Below are 21786 nucleotides of genomic sequence, written 5' to 3'. Positions count from 1 at the left end.
ATTTGAGATTACAGCTAAATAAAGCTGCAGACGGTACAACAACAATTTCATGTAAAAAATCAGATTAATAAGAATATACTGTACGTAACAGAACATTCATAAACTCCCTGACCCAGTTGAAATGTTAAATACAAGGTTTTCGACCAATGAATTTCCATAACATTTCCAGTTATTCCAAAACATTTCCATTTCCAGTTGATTTCAAGCTAATAAAAAGATTAAGAATAACTAGATATTCTTATTGTTTATACATTACTGTACCATTCAGTTTTGGGGCAGTATGTTGATTCTTTATTTTAAATAATTCTTAAAATGTATTTTATTCCTGTGATCAAAGCAGAATTTTTTAGCATCATTACTCCAGTCTTCACATTAAATGATAGTTGTAATATATATTTATCATATTACAAAAACATATTTTTTAAAACAGTTATGGTCTTTGCATATATCAAATACCTGTAAATAATGAAAAAGATACCACATCCCAATGAACACTCTCCTAGAATAATTGTTTTTTAAATAATTGCCCAGTTGCTATGTTATATTATACGGCTCTCTAGTGTCTACATAATCGTAAACTTTGATGAAATGACAGTTTCCTGTTTTGGAGTCGGTGGGATTGACTTTTTTTAATGCACTTTGCAAACTTAATAAACTAACTTTAAGAAACATGATATAAAAATATGAAACTGCATTTCAAGATACTTTGGGTATTTTTATATCTTTCGGCAGCATTTGTGCTTGATTACTGACCCTAGTGGGAACTCTATTAATCTAAAGGTTGTTTCTGAGAGAAGATCTTGGGGTCACCTGCGGATCCAGAAGGAGGCGGAGCTCCAGATTTCTGCCACTCTGTGGCCTCCGCGGCCAGTCTCTTGACATACGCCTCGTTCACATCCATCAGGATGTTCTCTGGCTTTATATCAGTGTGAATGATCTTACACTTGGTGTGCAGGTAGTCCAGGCCTTGCAAAACCTATGGATGGATATATATATATATATAGATATATAGATAGAGAGAGAGAGAGAGAGAGAGAGAGAGAGAGAGAGAGAGAGAGAGAGAGAGAGAGAGAGAGAGAGAGAGAGAGAGAGAGAGAGAGAGAGAGAGAGAGAGAGAGAGAGAAAACACAGTTGCATTGCATTTGACTTTCTGTACAACCAAACTAAACAATAATGAATGAAAAGTATGCACCTGTCGAATAATGCTCTTGACACACGGCAGCGGCAGGCCCTGGTAGTTGGACTTAATAATCCACTTCAGCAGATGGTGGCCGAGGACTTCAAACACCATACACACATCTGACAGAGCATGTTAAAGGGAAATAATGCTGAACGTATCTCTGAAGAACTAAATTCCAGCTCTTCCGTGAACACAAGCCAAAAGCTCCAGCAACAGCACTGTGAGCTGTTCTCCACAAATAAGAGAGCGAGCTGAACTGAATCTGGGCAAAGTGCCGAGTCTCACAGCTGTGGATCAAGAGATTGAGCGACAGCTGAAAACTGCTCCTAAAAGAAATATAGAGTACACACTAGCAACACTGTGGATGTCTCACGAAATGATTTATGCAAGTATGTAGGCTGTGTTCTCAGTTCTGTGTTTGCAGTACTGAAAGGATACGGGTCCCGTTCACGCCTGAGATCTTGAAGTCGTCCAATAACTGCACCACTTTCTCCCTGCTGGGATCATTCTGGTCTGTGTTCCTGACCTGAATCCAGCAGATGGGGATTGGAGAAAATAACTCTCAGACAGATTTACGGGCAACATTTCAAAACCATTTTCTTTGGTTTATTACGAAATAAACAGTGTTCTCATTCGATGAAACTACTTTCCTCAGGCTATGTGGCTACAACTGACTTCATCACTTTTTCCACCGCAGTGTGGCATACTCTCAAATTCATCGTAATGGTTTCTATGGCAGCGCAGGTGTCAGGGTAACTCACCGCTCGCAGGAGCTTGATCTCATCGAGTGCTGTTTCTGTGTAGTGCTCTGCGCTCTTAACCACTTTCATGGCCACAAAACGCTTCCCTCTGCAACCAAAACAATAAATTACCTCCAAGTACACATACTTCAAATACATAAATGGTATTACTGAAACCATCAGGTAAGTGAACATACTGTGTGTCCCAAGCAAGCCAAACAGTGGAAAAATGACCCCATCCCAGCTTGCGGATTACGTGGTACCGTCCATTGAACAGGTCGCCTATTTTCACATGGTGATATCCACCTAGAAAATGTTGGGGTCGTTAGAAAACATTCCTAGAAACAAAACTAGCTAAATTAACAAAACTAAAAAATGATTTGAAAATCAGGGTACAAAATGAACACTGGTTATCTATTGATTTATTAAAAACAAAATTCATACGAACAATTAATTGAATACATTTCTTCAAAGACTTCAAAAAGAAATCCTTGAGAAGTTTGGCTATTGTTTCTAAAGAAGAAAAACAGAATTCAACAAAACCGCTTTGCTGATTGCTTAATGCTTTAAAAAAAACATGTGGTGAGACCAACATGCAGAAAATACAGAAATAAAACAAGGAAATTATATCATGGAGAGGATTTGATTTCTATGATCAAGTCAAGGTTATTCAGGTTGTAAAATGTCATAGAAATTCATTTAAGAGCATCAATTAATCATTCATGATCTTTGTTCACTGATATCCTTGGTATGTCAAACTAATTTTCAGAGAAACAAAATATCACCCATTATAACCCAACCTGGGATTTGATCAAATGTTTAATCATATTGTGATTATATATTAATATGACTATAAAATAATGATTATTATTAGGATTATTATAATGATTTTTATCGCATAAAAATATTATACAAAATAAGAAATATTGCATTTGTAATAATCTAGAATGTAATAAAATAATAATAATATCAATTTTGAAATACTATTTATTAATTGTAAATAATTTTAATACGAATAATTATATTTTTCCAGTACAACTGTAAGCTTACATATTTATGTCTTAATTTCTTAATTTTCAAACGTTACACAGGTAAGCTTTTATTTTGTCTGAAAACCACAGGGAACCCTTAAAGTTTCTCATTTGCAGACAACAGATTTAGAAATGCTTCTCATTACAAATCTGGTGTAATGGGAGGCGCATGTTGTTTATAAGCGACCCAAAAGAGTCTCTGTCCTGTGCAACAGCATTTAGTGGGTATTATGCCACTCCGACTCACAGAAAACTCTGGATCATGAGTTGCTTGTGAGCAAAAAGATAAGTGCTGCGCACCAATCTATAATGTGCAGCACATATATTACTTTTATTAAATCCCAGCCTTTGTGATTTAATAATCGCACTAAACCATATGCCAAGTTTGGCAAAAAAAATCCTGTTTATAATACTAGTGTTTTCCGAATAATTACCTAGACTGTGACGGCTAAGTCTTGGTCTAATCTGACCCACAACAGTTTTATAATGAACTGAAAATATTTTAACATTTCTCATAATAACACAAAAGTCTCTAACGTTGTTTCGTGCCATTGCTTTGGCAAAGCAGTTTCCGTCAAAATAAAATCTCAAGGGTTTTTCTCCTGCAAATTTAGAAATTAGGACAAAAGTATTGCAATTTCCCTACAGTAGCGTTAGTGAAATATGTATTTTTTTTTTACAGTGCATTTATTTTACAATATATGGCTCTTACTGTTATAGGAATAATAAAATAAAATTAATAATAATAACTATATTCTAATCGTTTCGCTTTCTAAAACATCAGTGTGAATGTAACGTAGATTGAGACACTATATCATCACTTTAAAGAAGGTAAAGTGTGAAGTTAAGAAGGTACAGTACGTCAATTCACCAACTTTTTTCTTTGAGCTCCAAACCCATGTTCAGTGTGCAAATTGAACAAAGTAAACAGCATACTGATTAATTTAACTTATTAATTTAACCCCCCCCCCCTCCCCCTCCTATAGGGAACGAGGTCCACCCACCACAGTCTCACAAAATCCTGTGGGAAACACGGTATATGCATATGATATGCTTTGACTGTACACATTTCTCCCAGTACTCTGCGTACAGGACTCCTACCCTTGCAGTAATCATTAGGGTCCTCTTGCTCTTCATCATCTGAACCCAAGATCTCTTCATCTTGCTCCTGCAGTGAGTCCGGCTGCTGCGCGGCTCCCCTCGGGTGGGGATCAGGCCTGGAAGAACCAAAGCTTATCGTTAGAAAACAGATGCAACAACGGCCACCTCTGGCTCCGGCCAAACGTCTTCACACATCTCATTCTAGATGCGCTTCTAGAATGCTGTTTTTGACGATAATTGAAAATCATCTGTGGGGTTTGCTGCGTTTACAATTTAATACCACCATTATTTTGCTATCGCACCATATCATGGAGGTCCACAGGGGCTTCTCTAGTGTGAGGGTCAGACATTTATGAAACCTATAAATCAGTGCAGGTGCAAACCGAAGGGACTGTAAGGATATTGCAGTCTTCTCTGGTTCACTAAATCTTAAGAGGCGTCAAGCTAAGCGAGATCATAAAGAAGTCAGTCTTTTTGAGTCGTGCTGCTGCAGCAAACTTAAAGGGATAGTTCATACGAAAATTAAAATTATGTCATCATTTACTCACCATCATGTCATTCCAAACCTTTCTTTATCATGTGGAACACAAAATATGATATTTTAAAGAATTATATTTCGAAAATATACAATGAAAGTGTCACTCGTACACTCCACAGAAGAAAGTCATACTGCATGCATGAGGATGATTATTTGAATATTTGGGTGAACTATCTATTTAAGCATTTAACATTAGAATGAATGATACTGATCCTGCTTTACCAGACAAGTACGAATATGATTTATAACACTTTATATGTAAAAATAAATAGTTTAAACTTACAACATCAATTCCTATGCCTATTTTTTAATTGCAATAAAAAGATAAAGTGCACTTGAATGAGAGCATTTTAATCATCCATTTCCTGTCACCATGTCATGATACAGTATGTAGGTCAATCAAGGATTTTAGACAAAAAAGGGGCTTGTGCCAAGACTCAGAGCGACACTACAAGACCAGACACTGTACAACTTTGCCAATCTGATTGTTATAATCATAGACTTGTGATTCATGAATTCTACCTGCATTGTGTCTAAATATCTCGTTGACCTTTTCAATATCATTCCACTTGCTGTGTTATTTCTACTGGTTGTCTGCACCAGCGGTGGGCATTAATGCGATTAGATATGCAGCTTTGTGCCGTCCCCGCTGATGAGCTAGCCTCGCTGCGTAGTGTAATCTCTCTCAAGCAATTGGCAATTTTCTGCATCCTAAACTGGGCTCTCAACTGCGGCTTGGAAGTGCGAAAGTCCAAAATAACATAAGCCATTACAAGGACACTATCTGAATTCTCGATATGGCTCATGAACAATGCGCAAAGAGTGTCTGAAGCAGCGGATTAAATGCACTGAAGATCCCACATCAGGTTTGTTTCTGTGAGTTTTGAAGGTATACATCAATTTAATTTATTCTGGTCTAAATAAACAGGTTGAGAGGGAAATAAAAATGTGCAAGAATTATGAATAAATGAAGATAATCAGAACAGTCTGACTCCAGAGCAGAGAAAAAGCTTATTCACAAATCCCAGAAGCTTTTTCCCAGGCAACATCACATATCACAGATTGTTCTCACAAACATGAAATTGTTTAATTGAGAAACGGTTATCTCTGTCTGCTTGCCAACTGAATCAATTTTGCGCTTCACGCGTCAATGAGTATTTCAATAATGAAGGCACCACCAGCGAAAAATACACGGCAAACATCTACTTCAGATCCCAGGGATTTACAAATTCTGCTCTTGTCACTTGAGTTGATTAATTTTTGATTGATGCAAGTAAACTTTGCAGTTAGCTAAAAAAACAGCACATGTATTCTAATGAACATGTTATTAGTCCAAAACGATTGTGTAGTTGGTGCTAAGGGCAGAACATGGAGGGTGTTACATCAGAAACCAATTAATTTAGCCAGATCCCAGATAATTAGAGGCTGTGCTAGAGGGAGTTAATTAGTGGAGGTATGCATGAATGCTACGCTGGTCAGAGGGGAGAGCTGTATGTACGTACAGTACACACACACACACACACACACACACACTCCTGGCTCAGAGCAGAGCAGATGTTGAAGCACAGCAGCTCTGCCAACCCCTACCGATCTTATCTTAACTCCTATAGAGAGCTCTCACATACAGGGCAGGGTGATATAGTTAAAGTCCCCCTGTAGTCAATCAGTTTATCCCTTAAAACTCATCTTTGATCACCAAATTTGATCGTTTGCTGTCAAACGAATAAAATATTTAATTGCAATTAATCGCAAATTTTTATCTATTCTAAATGTCACTTGATTTCTTTTTGTCCCAATATTTTTTCTCATTTTAATGCTCTTATCAACATGGAAAAGTGGATCGGCAGTAAGTTTGTTCTTAGTTGTGGTATCCATGCGCTTCTGTATGAAGTCACCCATTGTCGCCTGGCTTTGACGAGGGGGCGGATAATTCGCATCAGCTGTCTGTGTGCTTGGCCATCAAGTGGTATTTCAGACTGGACATGCTGCGATGATAGCTCAGTTCACAACTACAAAACACACAGATCACTTTGGTCTTCTCAATGGAACCATCCGGTGTGGTGGTGTAGTTTTCTAACGTTACTAGTTGTTGCAACAGCATGTGAAAAAAACTACAAAGTTTGATTGGCCAAAAAGAACGTTAATCTCGCGATAAAAAATTGACGCCGTTTAAATGGGTTTGTAATAACACGTTTAACTGACATAACTAATATTTTTAAAAAAAAATCCTTTAATTTTTTTTGTCATGCCTTAAAATACCTCGAATGTAACTCATTTAGTATACCAGTACGCCGTTCTATGAATATGCAAATGAGCCCCGCCTCCACTCACACACAGCAGTTCATAGATCCACTGGTTGATGATCACACGTTGATCTGATTGGTTACAAGGTAGTTTGTGACGTCAGAAACACCAGCGATTTCAAAGCGTGTTTTTGAGACTGTCTTTGGTTCACTGCAGTTTTAAGAAGAAAATACTCAGCAATGCTGTCGACTTATGAATTTACACATGGTTTGTCTTAAAGCATATTAAAAACACCACACAGACATATAAACAACATTAAAAGCTTGATTTTCACCACAGGGGGACTTTAAAATTCAATATATTTGTTACAATTTTGGTGGCAAAATCAAATTAAGGAAACCTGTGATTTTAAATACATTAAAGTCAACATAAAAAGAAGCGTGAAACGGCTTCAAGAACAAGAAAAAAAAAAGTAGGACTTGATTTTGTCAATGAGGATTTGATTGGATATTGTAATTTGCTATTGCTGTGATCTCATGTTAGTGACGGGTTGCTGTCACACACGTCATCAGATAAGAGATGAGTTTTTGAGAAGAAATGTTTTTGATTAAAGATCACATAAGATCACATGAATTGAAAAAGATGTGCAAAGATAAGTAATTTACAATAAACACTTCAATATTCCATGAAAAATAAATAGTCCATTTTGATTTCATTGTGACTAAGTTTCCTTAAGGCTGTCATTAGTCAAGGGTAAAGACAGATGTTTCAGAATCTTAAAGAAGCTCCAATCCATCGCCCACAGATTGGTATCGGTAGAGAATCACATTCTATGACTTGTTCGGTAACCACTAAATTTGTCTGATCTCATGAACTGATAGCATGAAACACGAACAAGTTAACAGGGACTGTTGAATGTTAAAGGGGTCATCGGATGCAAAACTCACTTTTATATGGTTTTAGGGCTGGACGATATGGCCAAATTTTATATCACAATATATTTCTTAATTTCGATCGATACGATATCATTCCGATATCGATATGAACAATATAAAAGCCTCAGAAAAACTGCCAAGAACGCCCATAACAGATGTCTGTTCCTACAATCTTCTGAAAAATGAATTTGCCAAGTCTATGAATCCTGCTGGAGTCTTTCGCTACTGCACCTTAACAAACTACATGAAGCAATGAAATAACCCATCATAACAATAATATTCTCTTCTCAATACCTGCTACAAGACTATGAAAGCATATGGGTAGCAATATTCAGTTTAAAATGTAATATGGAAAATGACAATGTAATATGTAAAATGGCAATGCATTTCTGTTTTTAAATTTACATTTGCCATAACATTTGTGCAACATTTGGTGCACAAAACGGGGAATTTTTTCAGATTTAAATCCCATTTCCTGCATTTACATAAATTTAGGGACTATGGTGTTACAAAATCCAGGAAATAATTAAGTTGATTATAATGATAAATTCTGCCAAAAATAAAAGTAGGCTACTAAACTATGTATAACAAAAATATGTCTTACTTTTTTCAAGACTTGAGATATTTTATGAAGTCAAAAATGTTCGCCATTAATGTTTTGTGTGTAAATAAAACTGAAATATACAGAAATTGAATAAGTTTATCAAATAGTCTGCACTGCATAAATTATAAATTAAATATAGATTAATCCTTACTAAAGCTACACACGTTCTTTAGACAAGATCAGTGAGTAATTTGCTCTGTTCCCCTTTGTTCTTCGGTTAACTTTACTGACAGACAGAATTGGCTGCTGTCCCTTTAAGATCTGTCGCTGATGAGAGGATCTTACGCATTTCATTTTCTCATTTAGGCTACTCTTAACTTTCATTTAAGATTTTATTTAACTCATTTATTTAACTTAGACTGTTCTTGTGAGGATACAATTGACAAAACGGACATTTTGGCATAAATGTGTGTGTTATTATTCAAGCGCTAAAGAAAGAGAACTGGATTCTGCGCGTCGTGTGCGCGCGTCAGGACATTCACAGGGAGCGATACCTGCTCATTAGAACTTTCGGTGAGCTTTCTCCTCACTTGTGGAAGCTCGTTCAGTCACATTTGCATTGCGGTCCGGGGCGCTCATTCTGTGTCTGAAACTTGCCGGGTTGGAGATCCGCTGCTCTGAGCAGTGGCTGCGTGTCTGTGGTGTACGTCATCAGGAAAGTAGCCAATTGTGTTCTGCTCTTTCTGACGGCTGCGCACCTAACGTCAGTCAGTGACAAATGCTGCTATGTATATTGAAATATCGAAAATGTGTTTAAAAATCATATCACCGTTATCGAAAATTTTTTTTGCATATGAATCAGTCTTTGCAGTGTGTGGACATAACCACCATACAATGAAAAAAATCCATTCACTCCTTTTTTTTAATCCTCAAAAAGTCTAAACACTCAATAATCAAGCCGTTTGCATTTTTTGAGCAATATGATGTCATATTGCTCATGCTCCGCCCATGATCGCTGACGGACTGTCCCATATTAACATATTTCCGCCCTCAGCCATTTATATACTGTCCGCCAAGGAAGCACTTTATGCGTCTTGTGTCGACAGCCCCCATGTAAGAGAGGGGTGGGGTTAGCATGCACCGAAACAGGGCGCTGTGAACAGAGCTGTTTTTGAGGAGGTAAAAAGGGTGTTGTTTTACACAACCATTGAGGAATTTTAATCAAAGTATGTTACAAACTTTACATGAAGACCCTAAAGAATCATACCAACTTGTGGAAAATGGGCATCCGATGACCCCTTTAACATTCAACAAGGACTTAATACTGCTTACCAGAAAAACATGGTAACTGCAAGTTTAAAATCCTGAAAACTTGTTTTATTCAATATACTTATTGACTGAAAATGAAGTGCATTTAACTCAGTGATAGCCTTTTGAAGTGTAATAATCACACTATGCTGAATTGCGATTCCTGTTTTTCCATCCTCAAATTAAAGACCTCATAAAATGATAATTAAAACTTTTCTTATACCATTTAAGACATGTAAGACCTTTTATGGCCTTACATTTGTTTAAATTGATTTAAGACTTTAAAGACCCGCAAGGACCCAGCAGTCAATTTTTGCAGAGTTATTATTTAATTTAAGCTTCAAATGCAATATCAGCATTAGAACTGGTACGTTCCACTCATCTCCATGAATCAGTTCAAACTGTCTTTAACAGTGAATAGATTTAAATATCTGACTGGTCTTGATCTGAATGGTTGCAAAGCGGGTTACTCCAATTGAAAAGCGGTTTTCAAAAAATATCTCTCACTAATGGTGGGCAATATGGCAAAAAATATAATATGATTTTTTCCGGCAGGATCACAATCCACGATCTCATGATTCTTTTTCATACTGGTTTCATTTTGGGTTAAGACTAGTCATTGAGTAATACAGTCAAACTAATTTCCTTTTTTTTATTTTTTTTATGTAGCCTTACAAGGTAACAAGAAAAAAGAATGAAAGAACATTTAGGGCAAAGTAGAAGTACTTCAAAGGCCTAAATGTAAAATAACAATATAGTGTTTACGGCATAAATTAAATATAGAATAGATTAATCATTGTTAGATCTGTGTTTTGTTTTTTGATTAATATTAATGAGTGTAATGAGAAAAACCTTTTCTTATATTATCGTTCAGTAAGTTCAAAGAATTCAAAGACACGCATTTATTAAAAGAATGACTGGAACGGTCTGAGAGCCGACCCGACAGTAAATTAATGCTGAGAGATCACTTCAGACATAACATCTTCCTGCGCTGCAGTTAATGAGACAAGCCACTGACATAAAACGCAAGTTAAAGAATCACAGGTTTTCAAGATGTATACTTCTGCATGGCAGAAATGCATTAACCCGTGGAGATTCTACTGTATCATTTATACCATGCTAGATATCTGTATGTGGCAATCAGTGGGCAGGACCTACATGGAGTGATGCGAAAATATAGAGCAGGGCATACAGGGCTCGAGACTAACGGCGTCCTATCGTCCTGGTGACGATAGAAAATGTGTTTAGGACGAACAGATATATTCTCCAGGACGCCAACAGGACGAAAGACATTTTTTGAAAGCATGTTCATTTATTACTAGCCTATTAGGATAACTTACTTAGAAAATGCCAAAATAAACCGACCAAGCGCTGACTACAACGGAGCGCGTCTTCTCATGCTGTTACTATAGTTACTATCACTGGCCGCTACTCACCCGGAGACGTGTTCCGCGGTACATCTATCAAATGGATTAATGACATCGCAAATATGTTGCGTTGGTTAAACAACGGTAAGGTAAAACAGATCGAGCACCAAGACGGCCTTTTTCTTAGTCAGTCTAATTTCGGGTGACCAGACTTTCACGTTTTCTGGGGACAGTCCGTGTTATTGGGTGCAGTGTTAATTTCGTTGTGACATTTGTGACATCAAACTACATTTTTTCACAGACGAAAACGAGACGATAACTAAATAAAAACTAGTTTTGAATGACAAAAACTATGACGAAAATCTATTGACATTTTCGTCAACGAATAAAAACTAGACAAAAATGTTAGATAATGACGATCTGGGAAGCGATCCAGTCAGAACTGATGTGCTGTGGTAAATGCGCACATATGTACTGTAACGTGCTGATCTACCATGCGTGCGCTGCATGTCTCATGAAACGTTAAAAAATGTAAACGTCTGGGAGAATGAGTAGAGCAGACATATAGATCTGAATAAGAGTGACTACGCAAATAAAGATCTCTGTTCGGTTCGGTTTTCTGTGCGCGCACACCCGACCCGATGCGTGCAGCCATGCACATAGACAGTGCGCGAGTACTGAATTGAGCTCTCCTTCGTGTCTGAATGGACAAATACACACAACATTATGTAGAAATGTCCGTTTTGAAGAGTATTCACTTAAACTATGTCGGTTATGTCTTAAACAGTTGTGAGAGTATCGGATGTGCATCAGTGCAATTGGATCCGGATGTCTTTGGACATGATCCGACGTCTTAAAGTGACAGTGGGTAATAAACCTAATGCGGTCTGTGTCCTTAATATTGATCAAGCAACAATGAAAGAAAAAAGTATTCACTGCTCGTTAATAGCTTTAATAAGGATTCATTATATTTAATTCATACAAATAGATATGTCTGCTGCTTGAAAGAATAAAGAATGATGTATGCAATAGATATAAAGAATGCATATATCATTCATTGAAAAGAAGACTGTTCTACTTTAGGAAAAGTAATTTTATTTAATTTTAAGATATTTTTTAAGTCACAGTAGGTAAATCTGTGTCTGTATTGCATGTTCAAACTTTAAAATCATTCATATTAACCGGTTAATAGATGTTTTCTCCAGAAGTATGTGGGTTTGGAAATTTGAGAAATTCTAAATTAATGCATTACAATTGAACTAAACCCATTATATTTTAGTCATCTGAATTGTTTTAGTTTTAGTCGACGGAATACAATAAGATTTTAGCCGACTAAATCTACAGTAGATCAACATTTTTATTTTGGGACGGTTGACATTCACTTTAGGACGGTTTAAATTGTCTTTCAGGACGGTTCCAGGACGGAGGTGAAAAAAGTTAGTCTGGAGCCCTGAGGGCATTTCTCAAACAAGGAAGGACTTGTTATTAAGTAGTTATGATGAGAACAACGTGATTCGGAGTTTAGTTATTTGCTGTTGTCAAGCAATGTCGCAACTTACTGCAGTCATATAGAATTGAAGTGATGTGCAGTCTACGGTGAATGTGCACAACGTGCCCACCCTGAAACCACACCCATTAGTGCTTGTTGAAGCACATTTGTGTTTGGAGTTCAAAGTCATGGGCATTAATATGGAGTATGTCCTCCTTAAGAGCTTCAGCTTTTCTGGAAAAGCTTCCCTCTAGTTGTTCCAACATGGATGCAGGGATTTGCTTTCATTCAGACACAAGTGCATCATTGAACAGCATTTCAAGTCATGCCATGGGAGAGCAGTCAAGTTCTTCATATAAAAATAAATTATTTAAATTACTTGATTAATTCTACTACTAATAAATGTATTTGTTTTTATATGAAGAAAGCAGAAAACAAAAATCATTCTCTAACCACTGTTTTGTTTGTGGAAACCATGAAAATGTGGTCTGTCTTCAGATAACTGATCTGTTGTAGGAGGGATGGAAAAAGACATAATAAGCCTAAGCCTAATAAGATGTGAAACCCAAACGTCTGGAGAGATTGTGGGTGGTCCTATTTTCTACTGTTGTCAGCTTACACAGCACAAAGCAGTCGAAATAACAGAATGCTTTGCTTTTCATTGGTGTCAGTCTAAATATTCGCCTGCCCTTTCAGTGCTGCGTGGATAGGACATTGGTTATTTTGATGACCTAAGGCATAATTATTAAAAGAACAAATATTCACCACAACCAAGACTAACAATCAAAATAATGCAAGCTTGATTAAATTTTGTAGGGGGATTTTTTGTCCATTTAACTTTTGCATTGGTGGAACATACAGATAATCTCACCCCAACTCACGCCATTGGTTAAGTTGCTATAGCCTAAAAAAATGGCTTACTTAAAGGCTCTGCTCCAAATGGCACCCTAAGCCCTTGCCTGAAACCTAAAATGACAAGGTCATTTTCTATGGTCTTGTGGACTCAATGGACATGACTACATGGCAGTCATTGTAAGTCCCCAAGTCCGCAAATGCACATGAAGTGTGCCATTTGGGACAGGGTCATAATTGTATATTAATAATTGTATTATTATAAATAATAGCATATTTAACTGGGCTAAGAGAAAGAATGTTTGCTTCAAAATGAATTGCACATTTCAGATTTAAAGTAGCAGTGTAACGCAAGTAGCGTTAGATCTTCCATATTGTGATGTATTAAATGTTGACTGGATGCAGGCAGATCTGAATGAGAGCTTTGTGTATTGTAAGTAAGGGAGGGGTTTAAGCGGACTAAATGATTGGAGAAGATTGGAAGATCAAGCCAAACATTTTGATTAAAAATTATGAAGACACACTAAGATCAATAACATTCATTTTTTTAATAGAAAGCATGAATTTCATTTCATGTTGACTTGTTGTATATGTAGACTCTTATGCAAATTTCTTTAGAAGCAAATCAATTACACTGCTATCAGCAAATGGAATAATCTAATCTTTTATATGTGGAATAATCACATATAAAAATAATCTGACCAGAAAACAATAACTGGGTCCAGCAATGAATCATTTCGGGAAAAGAGTGGATAAGGAGGACAGTTCGCCACTGATAAACATGGGGTGTAGTACCTTATTCACCACCGTAAGAAAGCAGTCTCTACAACACTCAACAAATTCTCATCTGACTAGCATTTGACCATTGAATACCCAGATAAAAATTGATCAAGTCAGGGATTTACTAGTCATAATACAAGATGCTCATGCAAAGTTACACACTATAAAATCTAAATGATGATGAAAATTATGAAGGCCTGACGTGACTGACCAGAACAAAATTCTTACTGGTAAAATGTCTGATTTAAAATCCCAATGGAACAGCTGTCTAAAATGCCATTAAACCGGGTTAATCACCAGCAGACCATCATTAACAGGTTAACAGTTTCTGTGAATGATGGCTGGTCACAGAGGTTGCAGAACTCTCTGCAGTGCTCTCTATAGCCTGAAGATTCAAGACGTCAAGGTGAGTTGAGGTTTGTTCGTTTTGTGGCAGCTCCTGCTTAGAGTGCAAGAGGCAAGTTCATGGATATCTACAGAGTTAAGAGGACTAGAAGAACCTTTTTGGCTGGTTTATAGAAATGCTGGAACACAAAGGGCCTGCACGTGTGACAATTGATTCTTCAGTCAAGAAATGTTATCAGAACCAGCAGACCACTGAATCCTCTAATTCAGTGGTTCTCAGTTGTAGTCCTGGAGTAACCTAGAACTGCACATTTTAGATTCTCCAGAACTCAAAACCACTGTTCTACTTAAATCCATTGATCCTTTAAAGCACAATAATAAAAATTAAAGAGAGTAATAATTAAGCTGTTTGTTTAAGCTGACAGGAAGCCATAGAGGATCTGCAGGAGGGGGATGTAATCTACTGTTAAACACGCCACTTAAATTCTGCTTAATCTCAAGTCGACAGTGAATTGTTTTTATAGCCTCGGACGGTACGCCTACGGACAGTCATGCATGCTGCACACAAAAATGACAAGAGCTTTCAAAATCATAAGAATGAATGTCTGGGTAATTTTATTTTGATTACAGAAATATGATTTTTCTTATTTTTATCCATTCAAAATAGACTTTATCAGACCACTTGAAAACAAAGTAAGGCATCAGGGTTGGTACTTTGGGGACTTCATAGGAAGAACCAGTTGCATGTGTAGAGTAAGTTTGTGAATCTTTGAAATTCGCTTGAATAGCTCCACTATAAAACTAGGATAACTACATCACAGGTGACAGGTGGTCAGAGAGGTTGCATCAAAGACGCTATTTTCTTATCGCCTCTTCCAGATCCAGCATATGAATCACATTTCCATAATTCCCTCCATTACTTTAAGTTGTTTTTCAGCGAGGGAGGATTCTATTAAAAGCCTCAAGCCTTAGCAACCAGCCTGGACGATTCATCTGAACCAAAACTTCACCTCCCTAGCCTCTTGATGCATGGCATCCTTCATAACATTCGGCAAGAGAAAAACAAGGGGGCTGTGTGTGTCTGTGCATGAGTGTTGGTCCGTGTGTGAGCGTCGTGAGTGGGAGGAGAAACGTTTGGCGCACAGAGAGTTAAATTCACTCTTAATACAGAGAACAGCCTTCAGAACTTCTCCAGCCCACACAACAAACCACAACACGTCTGACATTCTCTTGTCTTGTGTCAGAGTAACTCACGCATGCATCAAAACAATCTGCTCTTCCAGGAACAGAAATGCCCAGCTCTGAAAAGTCCTACCATTGTTTTCAGTGGTTGCGGACTGCATTGCAGTATCGGAGCCCAAAGTAAGGGAAGGTTGCTTAAATCGATTTCATTTAGTGCAAAATATGTGGCCTTTGACACCTGTGGTTTTGCTCTAGTAAAAGTCAGTGATTGCATCGATGTTGCCGTCAGTAGAGGAACTTGGCAACTTCAAACCCCAGCATCGCAGTGGCTTTCCTTTAACATGCAATCTGGGGTCCAGCTTGACCCCGTACAAATCTCAACAAAGGTGAAGGTGCACAAAACAGTGATGAGCTGTTGATGCCATTGATCGCAGGACTCCCAACCAGACGGCTCCAACACAGCAGCATTCAACACGTCTCCCTTGCTTTCATCCCCCCTTCTGCCACAATTTATCCCAGTCAGACACTTCAAGGTGGCTGGATTTAATCTGAAAAACTTCACAGATTGTTTCCACCATGCACTTTTTAAGCAGCACCTTCAAGGAAATTGACATTTTTAAGTTAAACGCAATGACCAATCAGATGTTTAGGTTAAACAGAATTCGCTCAACACCATTTGAAATGGGGGAGTTTTTGTTTAGTGAGCTGCATGTGTGCGAATCATTTCATTATAACCAACAAAGTGTAAGCATGATGTCAATAAGAGATTCATTGCATATTGTAAACAGCTTCATTGATTATAACGGGAGTTTTCGCAAGAGTGTAGCTTTGTGTACCTCATGTTACAATTGACAGATTCTGTGATTATAATGGCAGCAATCTTTGCTCGCTTTCTGTATATAATCCTATATATTTTTCATGCTGCTACATTGCAACGTTTTTGGATAGACAACCATATTTAAATACGTGATTGACAGTGATAACCATAGCAATGGACGGAACAAAACAAGTCAAAAATAAGTCAAATTATCTGTGCATTAAGTTTGTAATGTGTGAGTGTAAATGCAAAATAATGGACCTGCTATTTTTCTATGTAATGTGTACTTTGATGTTCATTTCATTACTAACTTTTTAAATCAGTCACTAAATTACTTCAGATCAGATTTTTAGAAATACATTAGTTCTTGTTTTATGATCTGTCCTGACAGTGATTATTTTTTATTTCATGAACAAGCAGAATAGGTTAATAATATTTTGAATATTGTCAATGCTGGGCTCGGAGTTCCCAGGGGTTGTACTGTGTGTGTGGATGACCCTGTTCCTCTGCCACTACTGAAGACCATTTTTGATCCAGGAAAACCCCTGAAATATTTATATTTGTTCTTCTTTGCATTATATGAATAAACTGCATGAATACGGTTTTGAATAGCAGTCACTAAATTGCCACTAAATGTTTGTATAATGATATTTATTACATTTTATTCCTTTTATTATGCAAATAAAACATTGCAAGAACAAATATGTATTTGTCATTATACAAATACTTATCGGCATAAATAGTGTTCTCATGCAGCTCTCATAATATTTCCTAATTGGTAAATATAGCCTATATATATATATTACACATACATACACAAACATTGCATATAAAAACAGGAATAAACAGTTTCCTAAACTCACCTAATTTTAAATGACTCGAAGGAAATTAACGTGACACAATTATATTAATCAAATTGTCAAATAACAAATCAAATCAAAGCTCTCAAACATATGGTAAAGCAGACACATGCTTTTGAGACAGCGCAGACACAAACAGGAGTGCAACTCTGCTTCTTACCTACAGGACGCGCGGATGCCCATGAGAGACAGTGCTAATGAAGGCAACAGGGGCTTGCAGGCCAGAGACAGAGCCATGTACCAGAGGCAGAGGAGGGCCACCTCAGCACACACTGATGCACAGTGAGGCTGAATGCTGAGGAGCGCTCTCTCTCTCTCTCTCTGCTGCCGTCAGCAACAAGAGCCCACCCTTCTCTCTGTGCCGTACACTCTGATTGGCTGGGGAAAGCCAGAACTGCATTGCAGGTAAAAACACTGCCGCCTCCTTACTTCTCCTTCACAACGCGCTGCGTTTTGCTGTCACTCCATTCCATTTGCTCTCTCTCTCATTCTTTCTCTAATTAAAGCCGGAGAAAAAATCAGCCGGTTCACAAGGCGGCGAGTTACTCTCGTGCTCATAAGATCCGTGTCTCAGCGGGTAATCAGTCCGAACAAGCCTCTTTACAGCCTTATTAGTGATGGCAGGTAAGCAGCACTGAGTCATGGCTTTGTGAGAGGGCACTCAACACAATCAATTACTCTTATATCTCGCCCCTCTGAGACACACACCACTACATGAGAGCTACTTGACTGATTATAATCTAAAATGAGTCCCAATCTATCATTTCAATGGTTGCAACTTAAAGCACAAATAGTTTTCATTAGAGCTGCACAAATCTGGATAAATTGAGGATCACAATTTTTTTGTTTACAATAGAGCTCACGATTCTGAATAAACAACTAAACTGTTACATTGAAATTTACTAAAGGTCCCTACAAAATTATAATTGCTGCAGTCAATGTAAAAACTATTTAGTTAATTTGAATTTATTTAAAAAAAACAATGTTTTAACAAATGATTAATCACTTATAAAGACATCTCTTGAATGACTGATTCAATGGCAAATGAACTTTTTAACAGTATCTTGTCGCCATCTACTGATGTAACAATGTAATCGATGCAATCTTTATTTGAAGTGTAGGGTTACACAGACATCAGTGTTTGTATCCAAACTATAAACTTTTATCGTAGTACTTCAAGTAATGAAACAGAAGTAACACAGATATAATGATACTGTGTGGTTGAGAAGCTGCTTCTTACCTAAACATGACAACGTCTCTCTCTGACTTAGCAACATCGCGACCACAGATTGTGATCGTAGCTACTTGACAAAAGTTTAATAGACATAGACTAATCAATGACATTTAGGAATATCATGTGGGTGTTTGAATTGAGATCACATTTTTTTAACAATTCATGTTCTAACAAATCATGTAAGGAAAAATGATTGAACTTGGATTGTAAAAGCCAATCATTTAAAAAAAAAAAAAAAAACTACACTAAAAGAAAATCTGCTATCCACTTCTGCAAATCTGCTAACGAAAACAATTACACTGCCAAATGAGATAATTTAGATAAATATATTTAAAAAATGCAAAAAGAATCAAGACGAGACGGTCACTCGTATTGTTTTGAAAGGGGAAAAGTGCAACACTCAATATGGCGCCAGCTGCTGTTAAAAGCTCCAGGTTCAGTCAGACACTCAATTTCACTACGCATGTGCATTAGCTTGATCCAGCCTGAAATTTTTTTTTAGTTTTTTCTGTCATGATTTGAGCGTTTAGAAACAAAATGTATGAGTTTGTCAAATTTCATTGGTGATATAATTGGTGATAGTGAGCTTGGCGAACAGTTTGAAGATTTTGATGTTTCCCCAATTGCATGCCTGAGAGGCGCTTCAAAGATGGCCGCCGAGAATGACTTGTAGGGACTTTGCACTGGTCGCACTGTATTTTTTGATTCAGTAAAAGAATCAGCTATAAGTGTCATTTGCTAAAAAAAGAATCAGTCAAACCACACCGTATATTCTTGTTTTGGATTGAGTAAAAAAAAAAAAGAAAGCTCACAAGAGTCATTTGTTCATTTAGGCTACATTGGTGCCACTGTATGTTTTTGACTCAGTCAAAAATAACTGGTTCATGTGAATGATATTCATACCATACAATTGGTTGAACTACACTGGTTCCACTATTTGTTTTTGATTCATTAAAAAGAACCGGTTCATGAGAATCATTTGGGAATCAGTCCTATATTTTCAGATTTTTCTGATCTCAACTTTAATTTAAATACTCCTAATCATATTCGTAAAAACTCCTTCTCCTTTGGATTCATCAGTCCTATAGAACTTCAGCAAGTTATAGACAGTTTAGATTCAGATAGCAGTGCAGGTCCAGATGGGTTGGAAATCAAGTTCCTGAAAATGGCCTCACATGTCCTGGCTTATCATTTGTCTGATTTATTTAATTTATCATTGACACACTTTGTACTATCCCACTATCTTGGAAATGTACTAGAGTCACTCCATTGTATAAAAATGGTGATCAACATGACATTAATAATTATAGACCAATTTCAATAATTAATAGCGTTGTGAAAATATTTGAAAAAATAATTTTCTTTCAATTATCAAAACATTTTAATGATTCCAATATTATATCTCCTTTTCAGTCCGGCTTCCGACCAAATTTCTCTACAACAAGTGCTCAGGGCCTGAATTTCGTTTAGGAAAATAGGGTGGAAATCCCCCTTTAGGTCATTCTTATGGGGGGGGGGGGGGGGGTAAATTTGTGAGGGGGGAGTTTTTTTTAGACAATTTTTAAAAAATTCCTTCAGCTAAATGTTTGCTCACTCATTGTATTTGTGTTTTTACAATGGGGTCATTTTTTTTAGTTTACACAACAAAAGGAAGCTTGATTTCAATCTTTGAATTAAATTGAAAAAAGTAGCACAAATAAATACATGAAATAAAGATAAAAGTTTAGGTCTAACAATAGTATTCAGAAATGCTAGAAACGGAAAAAAGTAATCAAATGTAAAATAACACGGAATAGTATTTTAGTCCTGTATAATTTAAATACATAGGCTATTAATCCTGATTCCTTATAATTAATGCTATCTTTTATTGTTTTATATTCAATAATGACAGACACATTTTAGGCTACTCTCACTTTAAGAGCTAGTGCACGGATCCACGTTCACATGTTGCGTGTAAAGCTCAGTCCGCGCCACTTTCTCCTCTTTTAAAAAGGGCTCCTGTTGCTGAGCAATCATGAGCCACGTTCTCCATGAAGACGAAGACGTTTCAGTAAAGGATGAACGCAAAAACACGTAACGTGAACGGCCCATACTGTTTTCATTACAGTGTCACATGCATTTTCTTTTTGTATTATTTTTTTAAGACATAACCGATTGTGTTTGAGAGGATACTCCCCAAGACTGGAATTTAGACAATGTTGTGTGCTTTTGACCGTTAAAGCGCTATAATTCACCGGCGAAAAATAACTCAGTTTTGTTACTCACGAGCTGTTTGTTATGCGTGTTAAAATCGCTTGAATGTTTAAATAGGTAAGACTTAAAAAGACGCACAAATTATAAACAATAGTGACGATGCAATGGCTCGATTGTGCAAGTGACATTTCTATCAAATATCCCGACTCCTGAACCGCGAGAGTCTAGAGTCGCCGTCTGCAGCTGCAGCGCGATTGGCTTGCCTTGTGTGACCTATTTTAAGAGACAGAGAAGACGCGGCAATGGCAGAATCACTCGCGCTGTTTGTGAAATTGCGTCTCGCAGAAAGTTTTAAAATGACTGATTTGATCTTATAATCTGTTAGGTTAAATTTACTCATAGGCCTACATGCTAGATTGAATGAATGTTTGCGGGAATTTCCCGCATTATAAACGCAAGACCTGCGGAATGATTAAAATGATGCGCAATACCCGCACCGAAATTCGAGCCCTGAGTGCTCTTTTAAAAATTACTAACGATAATACATCTTCTTTTGATTCTAATAAATTAACTGGTGCCTTAATTATTGATTTAACCAAAGCTTTTGATTTATTAGAGTAGACCATTATCTTCTTTTAGATAAATTGTATGATATTGGCCTTTCAAGATCTTCTTTACTTTGGTTTAATTCATACTTACACCATAGACAATGCGATTTGTATCCGGGAAGTTGTTCGGATTTTAAAACTATTGATAGAAGGAGTACCTCAGGGCTCATCTCTTGGACCGCTATTGTTTTCTATTTTTATAAATAATCTTCCACAAGTTTGTTCTAATTGTCAAATTCGGTTATATGCGGATGATACTGTTATTTACTTTTCTAGCTCGGATATTTCTTATATACAGCGATCAATCCAGTCTGATTTTGACGTAGTTCAAAATTGGTTCACTTCTAACAAACTTTTGCTGAATAAAAAGAAGACTTATTATATGTTGTTTAATACAAAACAAATCTCACCACCAACTAACGACTTAATTAATTTTAT

General features: G+C 36.9%; 1 protein-coding gene across 5 annotated transcripts in view; it reads right to left on the bottom strand.

The window, feature by feature from the left end:
• srpk1b (SRSF protein kinase 1b) overlaps nucleotides 1–21786 on the bottom strand; it is a 272032-nt gene that overhangs the window by 227880 nt on the left and 22366 nt on the right. For 2 of the 5 annotated variants that reach the window (XM_077204384.1, XM_077204386.1), the window contains exons 3-8: nucleotides 4053–4168; nucleotides 2118–2226; nucleotides 1942–2029; nucleotides 1619–1706; nucleotides 1193–1299; nucleotides 811–976 (exon numbers count right to left, since the gene is read on the bottom strand). In XM_077204384.1, coding sequence (XP_077060499.1) covers nucleotides 811–976; nucleotides 1193–1299; nucleotides 1619–1706; nucleotides 1942–2029; nucleotides 2118–2226; nucleotides 4053–4168 — 674 coding nt within the window. Of the gene's footprint in view, nucleotides 1–810; nucleotides 977–1192; nucleotides 1300–1618; nucleotides 1707–1941; nucleotides 2030–2117; nucleotides 2227–4052; nucleotides 4169–6495; nucleotides 6600–17473; nucleotides 17933–21786 lie in introns of those variants that run through there. The other 3 variants (XM_077204385.1, XM_077204381.1, XM_077204383.1) reach the window with 3 other exon arrangements.

Source organism: Siphateles boraxobius, unplaced genomic scaffold (genome assembly GCF_051911475.1).
Source record: "Siphateles boraxobius isolate OS27281-9 unplaced genomic scaffold, OSU_SipBor_1 5, whole genome shotgun sequence".
NCBI lineage: Eukaryota > Metazoa > Chordata > Actinopteri > Cypriniformes > Leuciscidae > Siphateles > Siphateles boraxobius.
This window is presented reverse-complemented; position numbering and strand designations above follow the sequence as displayed.